We start from the raw sequence: 18717 nt of genomic DNA on the forward strand, positions 1-18717 counted from the left end.
GTCAGATGAGATGGTTATGGGGGTGACTCAGCAGCAGCTTCAGGTTTTATTGCTCCCGTCTCTTCAATCAGCACTCAAGCATCTCATTCAAATGGTTGATGACCTCGAGCGGGGGCGTCAAACTTGTTTCAGATATGGCTCATCGTGATCTTTGGCCGCAGCATGAAAAAGATTGCACGATAATATATTATCAATGTTTACTTCAAGTTTTAGTTAAAAAATTACAAGAACATTTTTGATTTTCCACATTTAATGAACTCTTTTCTCTTCCAAGTATGAATGTAAGCAACTAGATAATTATTGAAATGAAGGAGTACTCTCAAATCCAGCCTGACAGTGATTTGACCACACTAGTCTGTCACTGCAGGAGTATCGTACGGCTATAATTCAGCTTTTCTATAGTAATTAGGTTGCTCTCTACCACTTGCTGTTAAGTTTTCTGGTTCCAGTGTTCATCAGCTACTTTGACAAAAAAAATGCAACCCCAGCTTTCATTTTAACCCAACTAAATAAAATAAATGACCAAAAGCTATAAATACCAAGATATTATGATTATACAAATGAACTTGGATCATTTCTGATATGTGTTAATATTTAGTTAAGAAAAAACAATAGTTTGATTTGGTTATTGTTTAGTTGAGGGGAAATGTGGAAGCTACTAAACATAACCACTCACCCTTTAAAGGAGTAGCACAGATGGAACTACATGTTAAGCCTTAGAAACAGAATTAAAATGTTGCGTAATGTTGTAGGCATTACATTTTTGTCCCATTGCAACATCAACATAGAAAAGTACAGCTCAAATATCAAGATCAGAACAAATCGGCAGTAAAAACACTTCAGTTCGTGTTTTTGTATTGCTTTTAACCATTTGACAAGATTAAACTGAAGTAGAGGGAGTGTTGGTCACAATATTGTCTTGGTTTTCTGTACTAATAGAAACTCCTGACTGTGCACATACACTCTCATTTGTTTTTGTTATTATTGAGGAACAGCATATCAAACGGTTGCATGGTTGTAATTCTGAACATGTTTGGATAACAATAGCTTTTATGAACAAACAAACTTTTGCTCTTTAGGTTTGGTTGTTTTTTTCCCACGACTTCAAAAGCATTTAATATATTCACGAGTCAAACCTGATATTATGTGTTTTAGAAAATTAAATGGAAGAGTCATCAGATTGTCCCTGCAGCTGCGTTTCCCCCCAGAATTTACACATTTACACAGTCGAGTGGCGACATAAGAAGTGTCTGGATTTCCTGGAGTACCCTGAAGGCATCACTGGAGAACAGAAAGAGAAAGGTGACAAGTTGGTGTGAATCATCAAACTAAAGTCAGTTCATAGTTTGACTAGCGTTTGCTCTGGAAGGTTCTTTCAGTAGGGTTTAAGAATGCGGTGTGAGGAAGAGTCTGTACTATGAAGGATAATGACTTCATCACAGCAGAACAATAAACGAGCACTTGGCTCATTCACCACTAAAGGTAAGAGATGAATTAAACGCTCCTATAATATCACACAGATGTGTAATCAGGTGTTGTTCCCCCTCAGGGAACACGTTCTATGGCCTCAGAAACCAAGGATCAACATGTTACTTGAACAGTGTGCTACAGGTGCTGTTCATGAATAAAGAGTTCAGAGAAGCTGTGAAAAGGTTTGTGCAGTTTATTTTGCACCATGCATGTAGGATTATAATAATGTGTGTGTGTGTGTGTGTGTGTGTGTGTGATCACTTTGGCTTCACTGTGGCAGGCACACTGAGGAAAACAATGACAACACGCATATTGACCGACAGCTGTCAGAGCTGTTTGCTAAGTTAAGCAAAGGCACAGCAGAAACCGTCGGAATCACAAACAAGCTGGGGATCCACTCAGGTACAGTATGACATCACTTTAAATATCCTGGTTACACTGTTCACATAAGTGGAAAAAGACTTAATAATAATAATAGAAAGATTCAGCTAAACATTGAAAAGCTGCAGTTGTTTCCCTTTGTTGGAGAATAACTTCCTCTCAGTTTGTGTACCTGCTGACGCATTTAACAAAGCAATGTATAAGCTTATTAAACTAGTTCAAGTGTTAATTCTTCAAACAAATTCCAGCTGCCTCTAAGAAATATCAGCCCCCATGATATAACATGTTGCTGGTAACCGATAGTATCCAGAAATCCAATTCGTCCACAATGTTTTAAATATATGCAAGTAATAAAGCATGATGCCTCTCCTCTTTTCAGTCTATAAACAAAGTGATGCAGCCGAGTATTTTGAGAAGATTTTGACGCTCACTAGTACTGAAGCGTCACGGGTAAGTGTGACGGGAAACCCAAAGTGTGAAATAAAATTTCCCTTATGTGCAAGTCACAGGATATTTGTGCTTTCAGACATTTCAAGGAAAGCTGGAGCACATGACAGAGTGCCTTCACTGTGATGCGAAAACCTACGAAAATGGGCCATTTTGGCATCTTCCTCTGACACTTCCTCTGACGGATTCCTGCAGTGTGGTAAGAGTCGTGTCAGAGAACTTTATTCATCCCTTATGACAGTGGTTGTAAAAGTATTGGAGGATGAGTACGAATTTGTATGGAACAAGAATTATAAAAAGGTCTGATACTTTTTTAATGGCATGTCTCGGTTTCTTTTCAGAGTCATGGCATTGAAGAGTTCTTCAAGAAATCTGAGTTAGGAGGAGAAAACCAGCTGTACTGTGATCACTGTCATGGCAAATGGGACTCCACTGTTGTGAGTACAGTAGAAGCGGTTTCTAATTCACTCACTTTACATTTATGCATTTGTGGAAAGGTGCCTAAAACCACTCTGCCAGCATTAATTTGTGTTTGGGACATTCAGGAATGTAAAGTGAAGCAACATCCAGACATTTTGACGCTGCTGCTGAAGCGGTTTCAGTTCAACTACAACTACATGTCATATACTAAAAACGAATGCGCTGTGGGTGTCCCACAGATCCTGCACATGCCACAGGTAGTGTGTATAAGCAACACTTTAATTCTGTATTTTACACATTTATCCTGGTTTTAATGATTTTCTGGTTCCTTTTTGTGATCAGGGCCCGACCTATGAACTGTATGCATTTGTAGAACATTTTGGAAGTCTGAAAAGTGGACACTACACAGCCACAGTCCAGTCTCAGGATGACAGAGGAGCGCGATGGTACAACTTCAATGATTCAAGAGTTGTGCAGGTAAGACTGGTCACAAAATATAAATCCGCATTCCAAAGCACCTTCTTGCAAAATGTTCAAGTGTATAAAAAAAGCCTCAATTATGAAATGAAATATTATAATTTTCTATCTACAGCTTAATCACAACACTTTCAATCTGGATAACGGGAAAAGGTAAGTTTTGATCCTTGCTTTTTCCTTCACGTGCACTTATAGTGAATATAGAAAATATAATAATTTTTTTTCTTTTTACAGTTGCCTTACTGAATCCCGCAGTCCTTATCTTCTGTTTTACAGGATGAGAAAACGTAAGAATCAAACCATTTTTTCCATGCTAATTGTTTTGTTGTGCAACTGACAGGGTCCAAACTGTTTGACAGTTTATTTGAATCACCTGGAAAGTTCAGGTCACAATAGGACATAGAGAACATGTCAGATGTTGAAAGTAAGCTGAAATATCCCAACATGCTGGCTTTGTATTTGAGAACAGAACCAACTTTTAATTGAAATTTTTAACTAAGATTCTTGATAGATAAAGTCTAAACAATAGCATGTCCTACTTTTAACATTTACTGTGTATTCTAGAATCTATTGTGCATGAACTGCTGATTTATAAGATTTGAAAATCATTACTCGTTGTCAAGTTAAGTTGTTGGAGTCGGAGCTCTAATTAATTCTTTGTGCCGCAGATGATCCAAACACCAGAGAAGTGTCTACCAACAGCTCTACTAGTGAGAAAAACAACCAGCGTCGTGATGCCGTGAAGACAGATGGAAGTGAAAATACTACGGGAGTGGTGGTTCCCATCAACAGCAATGAAGAACCGCCACCCAAAAAGAAACCAGTGATTAGAGAAACTGGCAAAGTGGCACCAAGGAGTGATGAGTCAAGCAGTAAGCAAGATGCCTGCAAACTTGATTCTCAACCAAAAGCAAACACTGCGGTTAAAACAGGCAGGCGTGTCGCTGTATCGGAGCATGTTTGCATTCCAATCACAAACAGCTCTTGGACCACAACAAATGACAGAGAAAACCAGAGCGATGACCCAAACTCTAAGTCAAAGGTTGGAAAAAAGCCAAATTGGTTTGAAAAGCAGAAACAACATAAGAAAGACAAAAGAAAATTAAAGCTGCAAGCAGCCTTGAACGGGTCCTCGCGACTTGTGAGACTCAAGCCGAGAATGTCAACAGGCAAATGTTTACTACTCTTTCTGTGTTTTACTGCTGCAGTGTTAACATATGTCCACATATCAAATTTAGAAAGTGGACACTACACAGCCACAACCAAGACTCAGGATGACAGAGGAGGCCAATGGTCCAACTTCAATGATCCATCAGTTGTGCGGGTAAGACTGATCACAAAATAATAATGCACAATCCAAAGCACCATGTTGCAAAGTGTTCAAGTGTATTAAAAAAAAACATTAATTATGATATATAATATTATCCATTTTTTTATTAACAGCCTCATCACAACCATTCCCATTTCGATAACGGGTTCTTAAAAGGTAAGGTCACGAAAGGACACAGACAACATGTCAGATGTTGAAAGTAAGATGATATATCCCAACACACTGGCTCTGTATTTGATTGATTGATTGATTGAAGAGTTTATTTCGGATAAGGTACGAAAACAAATAAGAAAAAAAAGAAAAGAAAATTAACAAGTTTTCCTCTCAAATAAATAAATAAATGAATAACAGTAATAATAATATAAAATAAATCAAGAAAAACATCATCTGTATTTGAGAACAGAACCAACAAAACATCTGAAAGACAGATAGTGACAAAGGCTTTTAGACACTGAACTGGAGAGACGATCACCCGTCTGAAAAACTGCATCTGAAAGTTGTGAAACAATAATAGAGAATCTAAACCTTTTCATAGAAAAACGAAGCAGAGGGTGAAACTGCTGGTGACCTTTGGGTTCTCAGGCGGCCCTGCATTAGAACTGGGTTTGATTCTGGACTGAAACCATTGTCTGTGAACACAACTGTATCATACAGACAAGAGTCCAAATGAGAGCATGATCCAAAACAACACTACTCATTCCTGTTGAAAAGCAAGAATCCCCCACTGGAAGAGTAGGACAAGCACTGTCAGTGTAGAACTATAGACTCAACAGAAAAATCCTCATCACTTTCTTTAGAGGATTGATTGGGCTGCAGCCGATCACTCCATGGTGAGAGAAAGCAAGCCATTTTACAGTCACCAATTAGCCTCAATCCCTTTTTTTTTTTTTTTTTTTTAACCTGGGAAAGCCCATGCACACACAGGGAAAAACATGTAATCGTCACACAGGAAGGCCTCTAAAGCCCAACCCAGGGTTCATCATTTCACCTCTGAAACTCCCACTTCCTACGATATAGATTACTGCAACACTGCTGCGTCCCAACGTTTTAAGAATGTGCTGTTGCCATCAAAATCAATACCATGTCCTATTTTTAACATCTTTGTATTCTATTGTGGATGAAATGCAAATTTTTGAAAATCATTGCTTCTTGTTTTTCATGTTGTCAAGTTAAGTTGTTGGAGTCGGAGCCCTAATTAATTCTTCGTGCCGCAGATGATCCAAACACCAGAGAAGTGTCTACCAACAGCTCTACTAGTGAGAAAAACAACCAGCGCCGTGACGCCGGGAAGAGAGATGGAGGTGAAAATGCTACGGGAGCGGATAACACTGCAGTGGTGGTTCCCATCAACAGAAATGAAGACTTGCCAGTCAAACAAAGAGTCAGTGACAAGTCCAGTTCAACAGGGGCGTTAAGTGATCGCTGCTTCCCTGAGGTCCAGGCCTACAGAGGTTCTGCCCAGCAGAGCAGGCCGAGTCATCAGGCCACTGAGGGCAGAGATGAGAAGAGAATTGGGAACGTCCCTACTCTTCACTATGTAAAGGAAGGAACAGGTAGGAGGAAGAACACAGGGGACAAAGAGCATGAAATGGGAGGAGCAGAAAATCTAGATAAGGAGTCCAAAGCAGAAACTTCTTTTCAAAAGAGTGCCAAAGATCACAAAACTGTCGAGGTAGATGTGATTAGAGAGAGCGGATCAGATCATGTTGTTGAACACCATGGAAGGCGGGAATTGATTGCAAAGCCAAACCAGAAAAGAGAGACTGAAAATGTTGGAGGTGTGAAGGAAGTGGATACAATGCAAGGAAAGAACAAAACTGACAAAGTGGCACCAGGGAGTGATGAGTCGAGCAGTGAACAAGATGCCTGCAAACTTGATTCTCAACCAAAAGCAAACACCGCGGTTAAAACAGGCGGGTGTGGTTGCATTTCAACCACAACCAGCTCTTCGATCACAAGAAATGACAGAGAAAACCAGAGCGATGACCCAAACTCTAAGTCAAAGGTTGGAAAAAAGCAAAATTGGTTTGAAAAGCACTTTAAAGGGAGAAAAAGAGAAAAAAAAGATAAGAATGAACAAAAACAGGTGAAGATGGAAAAAGCGCCAGTCAAACAAACACAGAAGCAAAAGAACAAAAGATGTAACTTGTCTTGTTTTTCCAAAAGCAAGGTCGAAGTAGAGTAGAACCTCCACATGTCTCATGGTCCAGGATAATACCTAGGTTTAATGAAGTAATTAGTTGTAACTCTAAAGTCATTTGATCCAGTCCATGATAACTGTCCCCAGTTAACCGAATGTTGTAAATACCCAGTTAATACCAGTTATTTGTGAATTGAACAATTTATAGCATCAAACATGATTTCCTTCAAGCAACGACTTATGTAATAAGAACATTACAAATGTAAATTATTTGTATGCAAATTTCTTTGTATTGTGGTTTTTATGATTCTACTCTTTTGAAATAACTTTCTCAAAGTATAGCTTTTGATTTCAGTGTTTCCTAAAATAGTACTGACATATCGTCTGAAGACAAATGTCTTTCCATATTTTTCTTTCCATATTGTCATTTTGATTTCATGTTATCTTAGACAGTGGTGGTGATATTCCAATGTAATAATTGAATTGAGATGAAAATAAAAACAATGCAAAACTTTCTCACAATCTGCTTTCTCCTGTGAATTATTTTTCATAGTTGCATTATAGCTACAAATACACGCAGGCAGACTATCAAATGTGTCTTATTGAAAGTAATTTGAGTTCTCCATAATGTAATCGATCCATTTATGTTACACTTTCACCTGCTTATCACAGACTAAACACAGAGACAGTCACACAAACATTGACAGCTTTTAGTGCCATTTAGAGTCAAATTTTAAAGCATTTTTTTCAATGGCACACTTACCTCCACTGAGTAGGAATACATAATCTTTATTGGCGCTTTCAACATGGAACACTGTGCATTAGATATTCCCATTTCTGTTCTGCTGGTTTAACCTGAGAACACCGTGTATCAAGAAATGCACACGTAAAATGCTTCAAATGTTTGTACTACTGACTCAACCAGCCAACAGCTTGTCATAGAAATACATTAAACATTTGTCTTGCTGTTGATCAAATCTTTAAGTTTCACTTTCTGTCACTTTCAACATTTATAAGAACCCTAGAATAAAGATATCACAATAACCCATTAATGAAATTTAACATAGGCTGAGTCTATTTAGTGCTTTGTAAAGTCTTTACCTAAACATCAAGGCAAAAATACTCAAGAAACCAATCTGAATCTTTTAAAAGTGCTCTTCATTTTGTTCAAGCTTATACTTGTGCATGCAATTGAAGAATTCTGTCATTTGCTTGGCCAGGAGAAAAACTGCTCAAATGAGTTAAACCTAAAAGTGTGCGATGTCCTGGAGATGTAAAATGCAGATATGCCACTGACAAGTCCTAGAAAACACTGCAGACATGAGATGTCTACATACATGCTGCATGCTTCCCCCTTCTGGTCATTTGGAAGTATTGCACTGGAAGGTACTGAGGTACACCTGATTCAGTTCACCTACAGCAGGTAAAGTCCTTCACAGGTCCATCACGAGTACGCGTTCAATTCACCCATGAAACTAAACAGCTTCGTCTTTGCATTATAATTCACAAATACACACATTTCTCAGTCATAAAGTATATTAATAGGTTAGGGATATATAGAGAGAGAGACAGCGGAAATATATCTATAAATATGTAGACATTTTTAACATGCACTTTAATTTAAATAACGACTAAATGTACTCAAGCAAACGGCCTATTTGAAAATAAGTAAATACATAGATGGATAGATAAATACAAATTACTTTCGTAATACCTGTCAGAAACAATCTGAAACTGACTCTTCACGCTTCCCGTAGCCGGCCTCTGCCAACATGGCTGCCATCAGAACTGGGGTGACTCCAGTTTGCTTAGCAAGATGTTTTCTGAGGCCCGGGGGTAGACCGAGCCGAGGCAAGCATCCCCTCTCCGACGTCTGGGAACACGTAGGTCTCCTCTCCAGTTCTTTCTTTAGCGTGTTTTTCCTCCTTGTCGGAAAAAGACGCGGATAGCGGCTTCCTGCGGCTAACTTGTTAGCTGGCTAGCCTCTGAGTGCATGCCTTCTGAGTGACTTTGACAGGAGCAACCTCACAAGAGAAGACACTCTGACTGTCTTTATGGCTGTTATATCACCAGGTTTTTGCTCACGAGCAGGCGAAATGTTGTAATAATAAACTGGTGGTAGTTTCATGACGTTACTGAAATGTGTGTGGCTTCCACATGTGGACAAGAGTTATGTTAAATTGTCAACAATGACCAGCTCTTCTCATGCTATCAACTCATAAAACTCCCCCAAACTGTTGATAATCTCTGGTGAATAACTTAAATTTGGGCGGAATACATTTGTCTGGTTCTGTAGGTTCAGAGGTCACTGACTAAAGCAGGTTGTAAACACATCTCAGTTCAGTGGCCACTTAAAACCCAATTTCATCTTGAGTGGGCCAGACAAAATAATGCCACAATAACCTTTAAATTAAAACAAAAGTCTCTCTTGTTGTCTTGGAGAGTATACGTAATGAAAATATCTTCTTTTTTTTTTGTAAACAATTGGTGATGGAAATTACTACAATTTCCAATTGTAATGATTCTGTTATGTGCAAAATACAATAAAATGTCCCAAAAAGCTTCTTACATATCTGTTGCATTCTGCATGTTTTTCCAAACACACTCCCTGGACTAAAGCTTGATTCAAAAAAGATCATTTAAAGATAAGCATGAATCACATGCGCCTTATTCTGTCCAATTATGTTTTTTAGATAACATTTAAATGAATATTCTTTCTGTACAACTTCTGCAAAAATGTCAAATTGGTTTTACTTGTACAATTGTATTAGAAAAGCTCAACAGGCTCCCTTTTTTTTTTTTTTTAGATAAAAAAAGGAAAAGTTTTGAGTACATGTTCATAACTTACAATATAGGGATAAAATAAAAATGTGTAGTTGAGGTTCAGCTTAACTTGATGGAAAAACAAAGAAATTTTGGATTACACATGTTCAACGACAGTGATTTCATCATGCCCTCAACCTAAACACATTGTTCACTTTGGCTGCTTCAAGGCTCTGTTTAGTAAACTGAGCATCTCTGACAGTCTGTCCTTCTTGTGTCTAAACAGCGATCCCTTCAGAGGTCTCATCTGCACACGATGTTTGAGTGCCGCAGTTCATCCACCAGGACTCTGCTGGACCGCCGGCACCATGGGAAGTTCCTCTGGGTGAACGCAGTTGCTGTCAGACACAACAGCACACAGGTGAGTTAGCGATTCGTGTTATGCTTTGGAGCCTTTAACTTGGCTTGCAGACATTTGTGTAAATGTCTTCTTCTTTTTGCATCTGTGCGTGCCATTTTTATCAAAGTAAGATCTAACCATCTTCAATTAAGTAAAATCCTCAACTGATCTTACATGTTTTCATTTGTCATATTCTATATTGTTGTTACTATTGCAATCAAAACAGATACAAAGAAACCTGAGTATTTACAAATAGAACTACATATGTAAATAAAATTAAATCCACTACTAAAGATATTGTCAACATATTTACAAAAATCTGCTAAAGGCTTAGGTGTACTATCAAGGTTATGAATCAAGAAAACAACCCCAACAGATACACATATTCAGAATTTGTGAAAAGAATTTAAAGCATACTGCTTTATTTGTAAATCTACATTTACAGTTAAATCGCTTAGACAACATTTTTGGCTGCATTTTTCTCTTACTATCATTTTAATTTTCAGATCTCGGCTGAAGCAGCTTCCTTAGCAGCTCCACTAGCAGACGGCCCAGTTCACTCTCCAGTCCCCGATATGTTTTCCACAGTCGTGTCTGCAGACCACACTCCGGTGTTGACACAGTCCGTCAACGAGCAGGTTGTCGACATTGCACCGACAGCAGTCGAGGTCCTGCAGACTGTGGGTGCGGAGCAGAGGTTAACAGAGCTGGGATTGGCCGGTTACACGCCAGTGGGACTCATCCAGTACTTGTTAGAGTTCATGCACATGGATCTGGGTTTGCCCTGGTGGGGAGCCATTGTCGCAGGTAAAGGCAACTCCAACTTTGCTGGATAATTTAAATTGTCCCCGAAATTATTGCGATAAACGATAATATTGCCGTTTTGATACTATTTTTCCACTAATATATTAATAATGGTATAATAATGCAAGTATACCCTTTTAAAGATAAATAAAGTTTTATTTCTTAAGAATATTTAAAATAGGAATTGTATTATGAAAAAAAGGCATTGTAAATATCCAAAATAATCAAAACAACCTCTCTTCCCCCCTCATCTACTCCTCATGGGGCCCTCATGCTGCACTCAGGTGTGCCAGGTGGCCCGCCTCCCCACACAAGAGTGATTGACAGGCCGTGTTGGGAAAGTTCAGTTTCTACATGAACGAGTTCAATGTTCAGTTCACAAATTTTAGTATGAACTAGTTCAGTTCATAGTTCTAAATTTACATTTCCAAAAATGAACTAGTTCGTAATTATTTTTTTTCAATATGTTGCTGCGCGCTTTGAGTCACGAGATGCACCTGAACGCATCTCCAACGTATCAGCAGCATGAAGCTTGTTAACCCTTAAAAAGCCGAGTCGTCCGCCGCAGGGTTCAAAGCATGTAAAAAAAAAAGTAGCGGCTTGTCGTCCAGAAAGTACGGTAACCATACGAAGATGAAGTATTAATGGTGGAGACAGAGTCTGAGGTAATGTTGCTGTCTTCTACTTGTTTTTGTCGTGATGCTTCGCATTTTGATGACGTATGCGGCGGTGCGACGCTGGTGGCTGCCGTTGCCGGATTGGCTGTTTTCCCCATAGACATATACACTAGACGCCTCGCCCCTAATATTACATAGAAAATAATTGTTTCATATTTACCTATTACATATTTATTTATTGTGACACATTTATCTATTATTGCATATTATATGACATCTTCTCTTTCAGCGCTTCATTTATTAGATTTTTGGCTCTCAGTTCCTCCAGAAGTACACACTGTGCTCTTTGCCCCCCGTTCTCCATCTTTTCATTCCTCTTCTCTCTTCTCAGACTCTCCACCTCGGCCATGGCTTCACTGAGTCTGGCTGTCAAAGCATAGTGGAAAAAAAAAAGATTTACATGTTCAGAGTCCTGTGTTATCACATTAATTCATTGCTCGTGCAACGTGCAACCAATTGATCTGCTATCCTAATCAATATATATATAATATATAATTATGTAATACAATAATAATGTTTGTTTACATGTCAGTATGTCTAAAAGGAGTGACATGGACATGTTGCTCACAGCTGTTTGAGCACAGCCAGACAGTACTTCCTACTGGGATCAGGCTGAGGTTCTCCTGCTGTAACAGGCGGGGAACAGTACACTGACTGGTTCTGAGCAACTCATTTCTTTTGAAATGTAATTTTCTACACACTGCAACTAAAATAGCCTCCATTAGATTAACCGAATAGATGTTGATATTGTTGTTGTTGTTTGAGGGCGAGCTTAAGCCAGGGAATAGAGAGCATTTCCCACGGCTCCAGCTCATCTATGTCCCAAGTTAGTGTTATATGAGCTAAACACAACGACAACAACAAAAACTGTGTTTTTCCTACCTGTGGAAGGTAATCCCATGCAGTCAATTGTCCTTATTTTGTCTGTTTGTACAACCAAAAGCAGAACAGTGATGCGGTATGTTCCTGCCAGTCGGTGAGGCGTCTAGTGTATATGTCTATGGCCTCACCGACTGGCAGGGACATACGTCAGTGCGTCCGCCATCTTGTGAGGGGCATTTGTCAGGACTTCAGCAACGATACCGCATCACTGTTCTGCTTTTGGTTGTACAAACAGACAAAATCAGGACAATCGACTGCGTGGGATTACCTTCCACAGGTAGGAAAAACATATTTATTGTTGTTGTTGTTGTTGTGTTTAGCTCATATAACATTAACTTGGGACATAGATGAGCTGGAGCCGTGGGAAATGCTCTCTATTCCCTGGCTTAAGCTGGCCCTCAAACAACAACAATATCAACGTCTATTCGGTTCATCTAACGGAGGCTATTTTAGTTGCAGTGTGTAGAATATTAAATTTCAAAAGAAATGAGTTGCTCAGAACCAGTCAGTGTACTGTTCCCCGCCTGTTACAGCAGGAGAACCTCAGCCTGATCCCAGTAGGAAGTACTGTCTGGCTGTGCTCAAACAGCTGTGAGAAAACATGTCACACGTCACTCCTTTTAGACATACTGACATGGACACAAACATTATTATTATATATATTGATTAGGAAAGCAGATCAATTGATTGCACGTTGCACAAGCAGTGAATTAATGTGATAACACAGGACTCTGAACATGTAAATCTTTTTTTTTTTTCACGAGGACCACTCCTCTGCACTGCCCACATGTCCTGATGCTTTGACAGCCAGACTCAGTGAAGCCATGGCCGAGGTGGAGAGTCTGAGAAGAGAGAAGAGGAATGAAAAGATGGAGAACGGAGGGCAAAGAGCACAGTGTGTGGTCTTCTGGAGGAACTGAGAGCGAAAAATCTAATAAATGAAGAGCTGAAAGAGAAGATGTCATATAATATGCAATAATAGATAAATGTGTCACAATGAATAAATATGTAATAGGTAAATATGTAACAATTATTTTCTATGTAATATTAAAGGTAACTATGTAAAAATAAATGAAAGTATGATAGGTAAATATGTTAAAAAAAATCTAAATTTGTTACTCAAAAAAGTTATAACTTGTGCCCTAATGTACATGTTCATTGTACATAAATGCCACATTGTGTGTAAATAAACGCTTTTGCATATTTTTGTCATGGGCTCCATCATGTTGCTGCTCTAAAAGGAGAGTACAGCTGTCCCAATGTCCCATCTGCAAACTTCTTCCATTTCTTCTCAATACTTTCTATCAGTATGCTACATTGAATAAATAAATAAATGAAATAATTCTTAATTTAGTAAATAAAAAATGAAAGCAATGATTCCTCACAGTCATGTAAATGTATATTTGCGTGGTTTTCTTCAGAAAACACTTCGCTGTCACATAGACTTGTTTAGGCTGACGGGTCAGACTTGCCACTCACAAGATGGCGGCCGCTCTGACGTATCGGAGCGGTGGGCGGACACAGGCTGCGCAGCGTTTAGTGTATAGGTCTATGGTTTCCCCCCTACATGTTAAGGCCCGTTTACAGTGAGCCTTACTCGGGTTTTCCGCTGGAAGGCTCAGAAATCTGGCAACTCTCTAAAACAACATTAAACTGTGAGAGTGCCGTTCACTAACACCAGAATGAGCGCCGCTCACAGTGACGTCTTTTGTAAATGAACAATTATCAAGCCTGGCAAACTTATCGAGCTCATTTTTAATTATTGTGCAATTAATTGATTTATTGATTATCGTGACAGGCCTATCCACAGGTTGTATAAATATGTGACAAACCAAATAATGGTGACATTAAACCCTCATATTTTCATTAAGCTCCATTTATGTTCTCTTCATTCCGTTTGATTTTTTGTCATTTTCTCTTGTTTCATCCGTGTAGGAACCGTACTGGCTCGTTTGGCCCTGTTTCCAGTCAGAGTGCAGGGCCAGAGAACGGCGGCCAAGCTGAACAATGTGCTGCCCGAGTTGAGAAAATTCATCAGCAGACTGAATGAGGCCAAACTGAGTGGAAACGAATTTGAAAGTAAACACTCATTTTCTTTTCTTTTCTTTTTTTTGCTTTTACTTGCTTTTTTGAATTCACAGTATCAAAGCAAAGATCATCAAATTCTTTGATTACTTTAAATACAGTGTTATAAGTGATCAGGCTGTTTTTCTAAGGCCCTCTTGTTAATCATGACGCTTTTATTTGTTGGGATGAGACAAAAAAAATGCTTCATATCAGTGTTTATAAAATGCAATTTTCTGATTATTAAAAAACAAAACACACACTTAAAAACTAATATTCCAGCGGGAACCTGTGTTTTGTGTGGCAGTCTCCAAAGCCTCCGACGAACTGCAAATGTTCCAGAAGAAGAACGACGTGAATCCTCTCCGAGGCTTACTGATCTCTCTGGTGCAGGTCAGTTTCTCTGTTAAGATTTACCTGGACGGCTCCATCTTTCTATTTTCCTGAGCTTTGACTTCTGAGAAGTGTGGTAAATTGGCAAATTTTTAATTCCCCACAAATTAAATGACTGGTCCACATGTTGACCTTTCTGTATTTTGTGTTTTTGTGAAATAAATAATAAAGTAAATGCATTTAATAAAGAAACAATGGATACTTTTATCGCAATAAAATGGATCAAAGAGATGTTATATGATACACAATGCGTTACTTTAAAAATCATTTGCATGTAACATTCTTTGATATAAAATTCACTCTTTTCTTTTGTAAATTAAACATTTAACAGATTTTTTTTTTTCATTTTGTTGACAAAAATCTAAAGCTGTTGTATGTGAATTGCGTTCACTTTGCTAACACGTTGAACCAGTTTTACAGGAAGTTTGTTTAGACTTAAGGATCGTTTCTGTATTTTACGTATTGATTATGTAAGATAAAAGTGCAGTTTAGTCGGTTGTGATGCTCCTAAAATGTAATGTAAGTCTGATGCATCCATCTGAACCTTGTTTCACACCAAACAGGCAAACTATGTTTGCAAGACTAATTTAGGTCAGATTGGGGTTTTAAACCACGGAAATTCTTCCAGAGCACCAGATTCTCACACAAGATCTCAGTTGATGTTTACATGAAGGTTTTCCTACTTCTGTTTGTGGTGCTGTACATTGCAACCAAATGGTAGCTACAAAAAAAGAGAAACCACCATGTTAAATGTTCCAACAATAATTCATTACATTTAATAAGACCAATTTAATCAGCTAATTGATTAATTTCAGAATCAAAAGTTCACAGAGGAGACTTCGAATATGAGGACTGTTCTGATTATTGATAACTTTTGCCAGCCGCACTTTACAAAGCACTATAACAGACACAAACTCATCCCAGCAAGATGCAGCACCTCTCATAAATATAGAATAAGAAGATTCACAGTAGACGTCAAAATACAACAAAATACTCCATGTCTGAAACTGCAAGACATCTAAATCTAACTTCTTGTGTCTAAAGCTTTGAATGGTCTCGGGCCTCAATACATCTCAGATGTACTAGTAGAATACCAAACCTCCAGAGCGCCACGGTCCTAAGGAAGAGGTTTATTGAGTTTTCCCAGAGTCAGAAGAAACAAGCTGAAGCAGCTTTTAGTTCCTACGCTCAAGACCTGTGGAACAAAGCTGCTGACACATTCACTCTTTTTAAATCAGGATTTGAAAGACTATTGTTGGCTCCTGCTTTCAAATTAAACTATGGATTTTAGTTATTTTATTACCTCGACCGTAATATTTTCCCTTTCCATCTATTCATATTTCAGGCGCCAGTCTTCATCTCCTTCTTCATTGCTCTGAGAAATATGGCTGCTCTCCCAGTGCCCAGCTTGCAGACTGGAGGAGCGCTCTGGTTTCCAGACCTTTCCGTAGCAGATCCCTTCTATATTCTTCCTCTGGCTGTCACTGGAACCATGTTCTTCATCCTCGAGGTGAAGCATGGTGTTTTTCCAAATCGCACAATATTGAACTAGTTTGTGTTCTTTTTTTTTATCTTTTTTTTTTCCTTCTTTCGGACTCCTACCACATTTTTGTGTTTTCCTTTTTTTCTAGCTCGGTGCAGAGTCGGGTATCGAAAACGCCAACCTGGGAGCCATGAAGAACGTGTTCAGGATCATGACCCTCATCATCCTCCCACTGACTATCAACTTCCCCACGGTTAGTGTGTGACGCTCGCTGGTGAACCATTCGTCACACGTCAATGTCACTTTAGCATCTGTTGCTACAGCATCTGTACAACCAAGGTGTCATTTCTTTTCCCCTCGAACAAACCTCAGGCCGTATTCACCTACTGGTTGACGTCAAACTGCTTCTCCCTGGGTCAAGTCGCTCTGCTGAGGCACCCTAAGGTCAGAGAGCGGTTTCGCATCCCAGAGAAGATCAAACACCCGCCTACCGCCATGCCGCCAAGTGACGGGCTGATCGAGAGCATCAAGAAGGGTCAAAGTGTCAAAGGGTCATGAAAGTGGAAGACAAATATGATGTACAGCAACAGGACTTCAACAAGAACCCACTCTTGTTGTGAAAAGGAGATGAATTTCATGTTTAATAAAATTGTAGCGGCTCGTTTCTCAGCTGATTCCTTTACTAGCCGCCAGAGGTTAGTTTTGGGTCCTGTAGGGTGAATGATGCGCTTTTAGCCTCTAGAGACGCTGGATCCAGGATACGTGTTGATATGGATTTATTGTAGCGCACAAACGGCTATCACAGCGGACGGAAGGACATGGACCGAGGGCGAGAATATTGTCAGAATGAATACTGGATGAATAAAAGAAAACTGGAAAATAAGGCAAAGTCATGGCATTGAAGAGTTCTTCAAGAAATCTGAGTTAAGAGGAGAAAACCAGCTGTACTGCGATCACTGTCATGGCAAATGGGACTCGACTGTTGTGAGTAAAGTAGAAGCGGTTTCTAATTCACTCACTTTACATTTATGCATTTGTGGACAGGTGCCTAAAACGATTCTGCCAGCATTAATTTGTGTTTGGGACATTCAGGGATGTAAAGTAAAGAATCATCCAGACATTTTGACGCTGCTGAAGCTGAATCACCTGGAAAGTTCAGGTCACAATAGGACATAGAGAACATGTCGGATGTTGAAAGTAAGCTGAAATATCCCAACACGCTGGCTTTGTATTTGAGAACAGAACCAACTTTTAAATGAAATTTTTGACTAAGATTCTCGATGAATAAAGTCTAAACAATAGCATGTCCTACTTTTAACATTTACTGTGTATTCTAGAATCTCTTGTGGATGAACTGCTGATTTATAAGATTTGAAAATCATTACTCGTCAAGTTGTTGGAGTCGGAGCTCTAATTAATTCTTTGTGCCGCAGATGATCCCAACACCAGAGAAGTGTCTACCAACAGCTCTACTAGTGAGAAAAACAACCAGCGCCGTGAAGACAGATGGAGGTGAAAATACTACGGGAGAGGATAACGCTGCAGTGGTGGTTCCCTTCAACAGAAATGAAGAATCGCCAGTCAAAAAGAAACCAGTGATCAGAGAAACTGAGAAAGTGGCACCAGGGAGTGATGAGTCCAGCAGTAAGCAAGATGCCTGCAAACTTGATTCTCAACCAAAAGCAAACACTGCGGTTAAACAAACACAGAAGCAAAAGAACAAAAGATGTAACTTGTCTTGTTTTTCCAAAAGCAAGGTCGAAGTAGAGTAGAACCTCCACATGTCTCATGGTCCAGGATAATACCTAGGTTTAATGAAGTAATTAGTTGTAACAATAAAGTCATTTGATCCAGTCCATGATAACTGTCCCCAGTTAACCGAATGTTGTAAATACCCAGTTAATACCAGTTATTTGTGAATTGAACAATTTATAGCATCAAACATGATTTCCTTCAAGCAAGGACTTATGTAATAAGAACATTACAAATGTAAATTATTTGTATGCACATTTCTTTGTATTGTGGTTTTTATGATTCTACTCTTGAAATAACTTTCTCAACGTATATCTTTTGATTTCAGTGTTTCCTAAAATAGGACTGACATATCGTCTGAAGACAAATGTCTTTCCATATTTTTCTTTCCATATTGTCATTTTGATTTCATGTTATTTTAGACAGTGGTGGTGATATTCCAATGTAATAATTGAATTGAGATGAAAATAAAAGCAGAATGCAAAACTTTCTCACAATCTGCTTTCTCCTGTGAATTATTTTTCATAGTTGCATTATAGCTACAAATACACACAGGCAGACTATCAAATGTGTCTTATTGAAAGTAATTTGAGTTCTCCATAATGTAATCAATCCATTTATGTTACACTTTCACCTGCTTATCACAGACTAAACACAGAGACAGTCACACAAACATTGACAGCTTTTAGTGCCATTTAGAGTCAAATTCCACTGTGTAGGAATACATAATCTTTATTGGCACTTTCAACATGGAACACTGTGCATTAGATATTCACATTTTTGTTCTGCTGGTTTAACCTGAGAACACCGTGTATCAAGATATACACACGGAAA

General features: G+C 38.8%; 2 protein-coding genes across 7 annotated transcripts; both read left to right on the forward strand.

Annotated features, from left to right (window-relative positions):
• The first annotated feature begins 1290 nt into the window (after nt 1–1290).
• Nucleotides 1291–7189, forward strand: LOC308123626 (ubiquitin carboxyl-terminal hydrolase 12-B-like). Of its 5 annotated transcripts, none has more exons than XM_080486199.1 (14): nt 1291–1482; nt 1550–1652; nt 1751–1872; nt 2231–2301; nt 2378–2497; nt 2640–2735; nt 2844–2975; nt 3061–3195; nt 3311–3348; nt 3430–3482; nt 3864–4067; nt 4434–4519; nt 4639–4681; nt 5740–7189. In XM_080486199.1, exons 1-14 carry the CDS (start codon nt 1428–1430, stop codon nt 6708–6710), a joined length of 2229 nt encoding a protein of 742 aa, XP_080342325.1. In that variant the 5' UTR covers nt 1291–1427; the 3' UTR covers nt 6711–7189. The 5 variants fall into 5 exon arrangements, with proteins under 5 accessions (XP_080342325.1, XP_080342328.1, XP_080342324.1 ...); XM_080486202.1 differs by having other exon boundaries at nt 5695–7185; XM_080486198.1 differs by having other exon boundaries at nt 1316–1482; nt 3864–4519.
• Nucleotides 7190–8411: 1222 nt separating this feature from the next.
• Nucleotides 8412–18378, forward strand: LOC308123479 (mitochondrial inner membrane protein OXA1L-like). Of its 2 annotated transcripts, XR_013936217.1 has the most exons (9): nt 8416–8548; nt 9715–9849; nt 10335–10635; nt 14127–14270; nt 14563–14648; nt 15994–16158; nt 16280–16384; nt 16504–17115; nt 17565–18378. XR_013936217.1 is itself a non-coding variant. In XM_080485988.1 (8 exons), exons 1-8 carry the CDS (start codon nt 8438–8440, stop codon nt 16687–16689), a joined length of 1233 nt encoding a protein of 410 aa, XP_080342114.1. In that variant the 5' UTR covers nt 8412–8437; the 3' UTR covers nt 16690–18378. The 2 variants fall into 2 exon arrangements, 1 of the variants encoding a protein (XP_080342114.1); XM_080485988.1 differs by having other exon boundaries at nt 8412–8548; nt 16504–18378.
• Nucleotides 18379–18717: the final 339 nt, after the last annotated feature.

This window comes from Lipophrys pholis, assembly GCF_963383615.2.
Source record: "Lipophrys pholis genome assembly, chromosome: 18".
In the NCBI taxonomy this organism is placed as follows: Eukaryota; Metazoa; Chordata; class Actinopteri; order Blenniiformes; family Blenniidae; genus Lipophrys; species Lipophrys pholis.

Bases quoted from the DNA above. Each gene is read 5' to 3' on its own strand.
- LOC308123626 (XM_080486198.1), top strand. From the start codon at position 1,428: ATGACTTCATCACAGCAGAACAATAAACGAGCACTTGGCTCATTCACC. The intron at 2,498-2,639 runs GTAAGAGTCGTG...GTTTCTTTTCAG, and splicing joins TGACGGATTCCTGCAGTGTG to AGTCATGGCATTGAAGAGTT. The intron at 4,520-4,638 runs GTAAGACTGATC...TTTTATTAACAG, and splicing joins ATGATCCATCAGTTGTGCGG to CCTCATCACAACCATTCCCA.
- LOC308123479 (XM_080485988.1), top strand. From the start codon at position 8,438: ATGGCTGCCATCAGAACTGGGGTGACTCCAGTTTGCTTAGCAAGATGT. The intron at 14,271-14,562 runs GTAAACACTCAT...TTTGTGTGGCAG, and splicing joins GAGTGGAAACGAATTTGAAA to TCTCCAAAGCCTCCGACGAA. The intron at 16,385-16,503 runs GTTAGTGTGTGA...AACAAACCTCAG, and splicing joins TGACTATCAACTTCCCCACG to GCCGTATTCACCTACTGGTT.